Source organism: Echinops telfairi, unplaced genomic scaffold (genome assembly GCF_000313985.2).
Source record: "Echinops telfairi isolate 266 unplaced genomic scaffold, ASM31398v2 ScPeMD7_32;HRSCAF=126, whole genome shotgun sequence".
NCBI lineage: Eukaryota > Metazoa > Chordata > Mammalia > Afrosoricida > Tenrecidae > Echinops > Echinops telfairi.
In genome coordinates this window covers 834,224-842,763 of record NW_022103929.1, presented here as the reverse complement: position 1 = coordinate 842,763, position 8,540 = coordinate 834,224, and the positions used below count along the sequence as shown (strand labels likewise).

Genomic DNA, 8,540 nt, shown 5'->3' with positions numbered 1-8,540 from the left:
GCCAGGGCCAGGACTCGCTGGGCGGCGGCTTCTCTGGGCGAGATGCCATTCGCGGCAACCTCAGCGACTTCCACCTCTGCGCCGGGCCGGGGCCTGCGCACCTCCCCCCCACCCGCAGCCTGCTCATCCCTTGGGACCTGCACATCCTAGACGTTTCCCCGTCGCTACTGCCCACCGTGCCAGTGTGCCTCCTCTGCCCGGGTACGGCCCAGCCCGCCCGCTGAGTCCCCATCCTGTACTCTGACCACCAGTCCGGCTACCATCTCAGCCCCTCCCTGCTAGTCCCAGAACCCTTCCCTCCCAGCTCCAGGGCCTAATCCACCCGTCAGCATCCTGGCCACGCCCAATTTCTGCCCATTCCACCTACTTGCTGCAGTGTCTCACGCCTTCAGGAGCTCTGTATTGGCGACTTGAGACGTCCGTCCAGTCCTAGACTGGTGCAGGCCCATCCCCCAGGTCCCACCTCGATGCCTAAACTGGATGCCATGCGCCCTGGCACTTCTCCAAGTGTAAGGGCGCCTTCAAGGCCTAAGTGGGTGGGTGGCTCACCGTGGCAACTAGGAACCAGGACTCAACCCTGACAAATACTTCCCACTGGCCAGTGCTCTCGAGAGTGCCCCACTTGGGACCCAGGACCCCATACTGAGGCCTCTGAACCCTGTCTACAGTCACAGCCCTTCCTCTGCTGCTTCTGGAGGGGGAGGTTGGCAAAACCTGGGAACTTCTCAAAGACAGCTGTGTGGCCAGAAGGAGATGCTTTGGGCCATCCTGTGCCTCCCTTTCCCCATCCAGACCCCACGTGTAAAGTCCTTGGTGGGGTATTTAATCTTTGCGGGTGGTCACTATGTGAGCTGGCACCTGGTACTTCACAGAGACTTGCCAGCGGTTGCTGGATACCCAGTCATGGCCAGGCCTGGATGTTATCAGCTGAGTCAATGCCTTGGCCAATGTCACTATGGTGAGTCACCCTCCCAAGGGGTCTGGGGAGTCTATATGTCACCTCCCTGTGCCTCGGTTTTCTTATCCATAAGATAGCAGATGATGTGTCTGCTACTCATGCACCCTAATTAGGAGCTCTTAACAGCTGGGGATGGGAGACAGGCTTTCTACGCACTTTAAGAGTTAGAGTCTCAGAAACTATCAGACTTAGTTCTACGCTGCCCTGTAAGGTTCCGATGAGTTGGCATCCACTCAATGGCAGTAAGAGAGTTTTTGAAGAGCTAGGGGCTGACAACAAGATAGACCCCCATCTATCAAGAAGACCCTGAGCCAAAGTGATGGTTCCAGGGTGCTGGGGGGAAGGGTGGCCCTTGTGATAGGCAGACCAGCAAGGCCAGTGGTTCTTCTGCCTACAGCTGTCCCCTAACCCCTTCTCTGAAGACCATTGGCCCCTGACTCTGGCCGAGGCCTCTCGCTTCCTGGGCATCCAGGAGAGGGTCCTGGCAAAGGAGGCCCCTCCACTGGGGCCGTCTGCCCTACTGGCTGTCGTGCACTTCCTGAAGAAGGTGACAGGCCTTGGGGCTGCAGAACTGGAGCCATTAGTGGAATAATCATCCATTTAAAATATCAAGAGCGGGTTGTATTTGTGTTCCCAGCACCCTGTATAATACCTGGGGTCCAGGAATTATGAACGAATGAAGTGATCACTCAACCAACCCTAGAAATAGTATGTTCTCTGGAAGAATCACCATGGAATACCCAGAAGAGGATGGAGGGGGCCAAGCCAGAACCCCGCTCTCTGCTCTGTCACTGCCTGGCTATGTGATCCTAGGCAAATTCCTTCACCTCTCTGAGGCTCACTTTCCTCACTTGAAAGCACAGGGATTTCTGCCTGCCTCCTCGGCTTCTGCACCCACAATAAGGGTCAGTAAAACACTTTGCCAAACACGAGTAGCATGTTTTAGCATCGTGACAATATCATCAGTTGGAACAACTGGCCCAGGTCCCAATTTTAAGCTGCTTTCCTTGCCAATAGGTATGGTGCTGCTGACATGTCCTCACTGCTTAGTGGCATCTTGAAAAAAAATTTTTTTAAAAAGAACTCTTGTCATTTTTAATTACAAAAGGAATAGCATATTCTTGATAGCCCGTTCAAAACCACAGACTTAACCATCATGAACTTGGCTGCGTGTTTGTTTCCAGGCTTTGTGTTTATAGTTGCCAACTTTAGTGTTTGACATAAGTGGGCTCATGCCTCACATAACACACCGTGCCTGTTTTCTTTTCTGAGCAACGTATCAGGATCTGAGCAGTTTTCAACCAGCAGAGCACACACAAACCCCAACCCCCCCAACGCCCCCCCCTGGCCCCACCCCAGCCAACTGCTGGGACATTTCCTTGTCCTCGGTTTCAAATATCACGCAGGATGCTGGCTTGCAAGTCTCTCCAGCTCACCTTCCTCTCCACCTCCCCCTCGCTGTTTCTCCACGCCTTCACTCATGACCCATGCTGTACAGAGCCCTCAACCATCCCTATCATCCTTTTTTTTTTTGGGGGGGGTGTCTTTTGTTTTGTTTTTAATCATCTTATCAGGGGCTCTTACAGCTCGTCACAATCCATACATACATCCATTGTGTCAAGCACATTTGTACGTATGTTTCCATCATCATCTTCAAAACATTTTCTTTCTACTTGGGCCCTTGGTATCAGCTCATTTTCGCTCTCCCCGAGCCTCCCTCCCTAGTGAGCCCTTGATAATTTAGATGTTTTTTCCATGTCTTATACCAACTGCTGTCTCTCTTCACCCACTTTTCTGTTGTCCATCCCTCCCAGGAGTTATATATAGATCATTGTGATCGGTTCCTCCTTTCTTCCCCTTACCCTCTTGGTATGGCTACTCTCATTATTGGTCCTGAGGGGTTTATCTGTCCTGGACTCCCTGTGTTGCCAGTTCTTAGCTATACCGGTATACAGTACATATGCTCTGGTTTACTCGGATTTGTACGTTAGAATTGGGGGTGAAGAAGCATTAAAGATGTAGAGGAGAGTTGTGTGTTTCATTGGTACTATACTGCATCCTGACTGGCTCATCCCTTCCTTGTGACCCTTCTGTAAGGGGATGTCCAATTGTCTACAGATGGGCTTTGGGCCTCCACTCCATCCTCCCCCTCATTCACTTTGATAAGATTTTTTGATACCTGACAACTGATCCCATCGACACCTCATGATCACACAAGCTGGTGTGCTTCTTCCATGTGGGCTTTGTTGCTTCTCAGTTAGATGGCCCCTTGTTTATCTTCAAGCCTTTAAGACCCCAGACACCATATCTTTTGATAGCCGGGCACCATCAGCTTTCTTCACCACATTTGCTTATGCACCCATTTGTCTTCAGCGACCTTGTTGGGAAGGTGAGCATCACAGAATGCCATGTTAATAGAACAAAGTGTTCTTGTGTTGAGGGAGTACTTGAGTAGAGGCCCAGTGTCCGTTTTATCCTTAATACTTAACATATCTCTATAAATGTCCCACCATCTTTCTGATCTCTGCCTTTTCCCTGCCCTGTGCCCATGCACACTCACCCCTGCCCTCTGTCTCCATGCACATGCACCAGCTCACACCTGCCCTGCCCGTGTTCCCTGCCCCTCGGCCTCCCCTCAGAAGCTGGTGGAACCCGTCTGTCCTTTCTGGAACTTCAGCAGCAGGTGAATTTCTTTAAATAAAACAATCATTTTTGTTCCTGAAACCATCCACCTGGCTCAGGGATGAGGTAGGGCTCAAGAGTGTTTGGGGTCTTCACTCACCAACGCCCTTGCAGGCCCCATGCAGCTCCCGGACAAGCTAGGTCAGGAGAATTTGTTCCCCAAGAGGTCGTAAGCTCCCCATTTGGTGCCTAGGAAGAGGCTCATCCCTCAAACGAGTGTCCACCTTGATTATATCTAAGGCCAGTCCAAGAGTACTGGAAGGGGCTGAGGAGGGTATAGAAATTTCCCGTGCTTCCTGTCAGACCTTGAGCTGGAGAATGGGCACAGATGACTTTAGTTTGCTTATTACTGTAATTAGTCAATGATCACCGGTCACTGTCTCTGCACTGTGCCCGAGAGAGGGATTTTACAGATGGGAAACCAAGGCTCCAGGAGCAGGGACTTGACCAAGGTCACAATGCTGGAAGATAAGAAAGGCTTTAGCCCTACCCCCATCCCACCCCACTCAAGAGCCCCTCTGTTCTAAGCCAAGACACGGGGCACCTGGGCCACCACTGGCTGCTCTGGCCGCCTGCTTCTGCAACACAGCACCCACTTCGCCATCGTGTTACTGGTGTCTGACATCCAGGTGAGGCCCCCGGGGGTCGGGGAGGGAGGGATTGCCTTCTCAGATGAGCAGGAGTTAAGCAAACAGGCGTCTCCGGGTGACAGGTAAGCTTTAAAGGGCTGAAAGGACCGCACGGAGTCCAGGACGACGTGTCGGTGGGCAGGTGGGGCACCGCACAAGGAATGAGTCTACTTTCAGAGGCAGGCTCGGAAGAGTGGCGGTGCCTTAGCGCGCCCTCTGGTGCCAGTGAGTGAAACTGTCGGCGGAAAGGAGTCTGGGCCCGGAACAGGCAGGGGGCGGGGACGGGGTGGAGCCCAGAGGAGGAGGCAGGTCAGGGGACAAGGCACGGACCACCGCACGTGCGGGATGGACTCTCACTCAGAGGTCAAGTTAGGCAGGCTGAAGAGCCCTCAGGGCCTGAACCCCAGGAACACTGGGGTGACTCAGCATGTTGGGGAGCACCTGAGAGAAAGCATCAAATGCATGTTTCTGATACAAACAACACAGGCATCTTTCTAAGTTAAAAATGAGCCACAGGGAGCTCCGCTTCCAACAGCCTCCACCTGTGTGGTGGTTGCCCGTGGCACCGCCAGGTGGTCCTGCAGTTGCTTCCAATCTATACGCACGCACGCACACATTGGAAGGTCCATTTATTCAGTCCAGCTGGGTGCAGGCCTCCATCCACCCTGTGGACTAGTAATGGGCTGGAGGTAGGGTCTGCTCAGGGTCCAGTCAGGGTGGTTATGGGGTGGACTCCAGGGCCCCTGTTGCTCCCTGCAGCGGAACCCTGAGGAGGATTCACTGCTGAGGACCCTGTCTTTTGTGGGCTGTGGTGTGTCCTATGCCCCCACGACCTGCTCTTCCTGGCAGCCGGGTAAAGAGAACTCACCAGAGCTGCAGGACCCTGTGGGCTCTGCCTGTCTCTCTAGACCCCACACCAGATCCCAGGAACCCTGGGGCTCCCCTGAGGGTGTGCTGGCCCCCTGTGGAACTGCCCTTGTGCCTAGCCACAGGGGACCTACGGGAGGGGCAGGGGGTTTGGAAAGCCCTGGGGCTGCTGGTGGTGTCTTGGTTAACTGAGTCTTCTGCCTGACCAGGGTCCCCAAGTCAGAGCAAGTCATAGTCCACAAGCACCTCACCTTTTCCCTCGCCTCTGCAGAGGGCGTCCTCGTGGCCAGCGAGTGGGCAAGGGCCAACACAGTGGGCTGCCAGCAAGTGGAATTGTTAACTCAGAGAGACCTGGGCAGCATGGCCATTCTGTCCATGGGTGCCTGTGGGCCCTCCCACTTCTCTGAGTGACTCCAATCTTGACCTGGACCCTGGCCCTGGGGAGGAGAGAGGCCCAGAGAAGAATGCTCCTGAGTAAATGAGCAGGACCTCATTGGGTTGGCAATGGCAGGTGTGGGCCTGGGTCCCAGGGTAGGCTGCAGCCATGGCTGACCCTGGGGGGAACCCCTGCCCTCGCAGGTGGCATGCGTGGCTGTCAGTAACAATGCATCTCCTCTTCTTGGTCGCCTTCTGCATGCTGGTGGAGGGCTGCTACTGTGGAGCACGGTGGTGGCTTTGAGCATGCTCCCTGGGCTGAGTATGCGGCTCTACTATGCCCTGGACTGGGGTGAGGCTCCCCTGACCCCGGCTCTTGCTCTTCTCCCCGACTCTGGTTTACACTGTGCCCCTCACTGGCCAGCACCCACCACCACCCATTTCTACCCAGCCCAGGACCACTCAGTGCCCAGCACCATTACTACCCAGTGTCCATCTCTCCCTGGCATCCATCCCTGCCTCATGCCCATCTTTGACCCAGCTCAATTTTCTGAGCTTGGTCAGCTTCCAGCTTCACCCAACCCTAATTTTTCCAAATCCTCCCCCATTTCAACTACTTCGCCTCCCTGCCTCTAGTGCCATGCATCCAGTCCTCAAACAGCTACCCCCCATCTCCTGATTCTCAACCCTAAGCCCTCAACCCTGTCACAGTACTGCCCCTCCCTGACTACTCCTGCCTGCCCCAATGGTACCACCCCCCTCCCCACTGGGGCTGCTGCCATGACTCTGAAGCTCTGGAGTGGGGTGAGGGGCTGGCATGGTGCTGAGGCCCCGCCTTCCCCCAGGTGTGCCTGTGGCCATCACCCTGGCCATGTCCCCCATGACTACGGGCCGCTGGGTGTTGCTGGCTCAATGTGCTCGCAGCCACTCTCTGAGCCTTTGTGGGCTGTGCTCTCCGTGTTGTCGGTGAACTGCCCCGTGGGGGTGGGAGGGGCAGGAGGAGACGGACATGGCAGAACCTGGGCGTTCGTTCCCTTGTCCCACTGACAAAAGTCTACAGGCCAATACCTGCATCCTGGTCTGAGTGGTGATGGTCACCATGCCTGCATGCAGAGCCCACGGCCCTGCGCCCAGCAGCAACTCAGGAGACAGCGATAGTGAAGCCTGGATTGGGGGAGTCTGGGAAGTTGGAGCCTGGCAGAAGGCCAGTCAGTGTCAGAGGGAAGAGATCATTGCACGTGAACTGTGAGCACATACGAGTGTGTGCTTGTGTGTCCATGAGCGTGGGAGTGCCTGCGCTCCTGGCTGTGGGTATATGATGCCGACATGTGGTCCGTATGTGGCATGTGTGCCTGTGTGTAGCATATGTTCCTATGTAGCACGGATGAAGCTTAGGAGGCGATCCCAGGTGGGTGTGAGGGTGGGTGACAGTGTGCTCCCCGGCCTCTGTGTGAGGGGCTCACTGACGGTCAGGGGAGTAGGGCAAGGTGGGGAGGCCCCCAAATCAAGCGCTGGAGTTACAAGTTCAGGGTGAGTAACTAAAGCTCTACCCCTGCCAAGGGCCCCATGGTCTCCAGGGCCCCATCCTGCTCTGACACCTCTGGCCTCTGCCTCCTCCCTGGCCTTCCTCTGCCAGCCCCTCCCTTCCACCCAGAGAGAGCAACCTAAGCTGCCACCCTCCTCTTCCTCCTACCTCTCCCCACTCTTGTCCTCCCACCCCACTGCTGCTCTTCCACAGGGCCGCAGCGAAGCCAGTGCTGGTCCTGTGCCCATCCTGGGCCTGACCCGGCTGGTCGGGCGTCCTGGCACCCCTCAGCCCAGCGGGGGCCTGGGTCACTGTGGGCCTCAATACCTTCCACGTTCTTGCAGGCCCTGCACTAGCAGGCTGTGAGCTTTCAATCAGGGGAGCGGTTCTCAACCTGGGGTCCAACGACCCTTTCACAGGGGTCGCCTTTTTCATCACAGTAGCAAAATGACAGTGATGAAGTAGCGACGAAAATAATTTTATGGTTGGGGGATCCCCACAACATGAGGAACTGCATGAAAGGGTTGCAGCATTAGGAAGGTTGAGAGCCACTGTATTGGGGGAACGCCCGGCAGCAGTCTGGGGACTGAGCAATGATGGGGTGGGGACACTATGCCCTGTCCCTGACAGAGACCAGCCCTTCCTCCAAGCCCCCTGCTCTCAGAGCTCCCTGGGCCTGAGTCCACCCCCCACTCCGCTGCTTCTGCCTGCCTTCCAAGTTTCTGAGTCCCCGCCCCACCTCCCCCGCCACCCCCTCCCACTACTGTGGGTAGGACTCTGATACCCAAATAACTCCCTGTGCCCGTGGAGCAAGTGGGCACCAGCCAAGGGCCAAGGTCAAGGCCACCAGCACTGCCTTCCTGCCCTCCTTTCTCTCCCTCAGGCTTGCGGGAGTCGCACTTCTTTGTCTCTGCCTCTGCATTTTCTCTGCGACACTCTGCCTCCCTGCCTCTCTCTGCTGACCCCTCCTCCAAGGGGATGTTTGCCAGCACGGGGCCCAGCTGCTCTCCTCCTTGACCTTTTTCTGTCTCCCCTTCATCTCTGTCTGTCTGTCTCTGCCTCTCCATACCCCTCTAGTGCTCACTCCCAGTCAGCTCCCTGCCTCCCTGAGGGGAAGAGCAGGAAGGGGGTGGGGAATGCTTTCTTTCTTTCTTGGACTGCTAACTTCAAGGCCAGCAGTTCAAAACCACCTGCCACTCCTCAGGACAACGATGAGACTTTCTACTCCTATAAGGAGTTGAAGCCATAGAAACCCACAAGGACAGTTCTACCCTGTCCTATAGGGTCGCTGGGTGTCGGCATCGACTTGGTGGCAGTGAGCTTGGGTTGGGTGGTTTTGTTTCCTGCTGAGCCCTGTGTGTGTCAGGTTTCCTAGAGCAAACCCTCACCCCGCACCAGCTGTAGCTCACACTTACCCTGCAGATAGAAGCCTGTGATGCCTGTGTTAGGTTTCTGGGGTGGTTTTCCTCCCGTCCCTGTTTTTCAACGCTGAAAGAGTTCATAC

General features: G+C 55.6%; 1 protein-coding gene across 1 annotated transcript in view; it reads left to right on the top strand.

The window, feature by feature from the left end:
* ADGRD2 (adhesion G protein-coupled receptor D2) overlaps positions 1-8,053 on the top strand; it is a 9,028-nt gene extending 975 nt beyond the window's left edge. The window contains 14 exon segments of the mRNA XM_013008261.1: positions 6-215; positions 615-689; positions 863-958; positions 1,356-1,541; positions 4,174-4,269; positions 5,029-5,101; positions 5,104-5,122; positions 5,346-5,448; positions 5,716-5,732; positions 5,734-5,783; positions 5,786-5,863; positions 6,357-6,425; positions 7,303-7,398; positions 7,920-8,053. Of these exon segments, the coding sequence (XP_012863715.1) occupies positions 6-215; positions 615-689; positions 863-958; positions 1,356-1,541; positions 4,174-4,269; positions 5,029-5,101; positions 5,104-5,122; positions 5,346-5,448; positions 5,716-5,732; positions 5,734-5,783; positions 5,786-5,863; positions 6,357-6,425; positions 7,303-7,398; positions 7,920-8,053 (1,302 nt within the window).
* Positions 8,054-8,540: the final 487 nt, after the last annotated feature.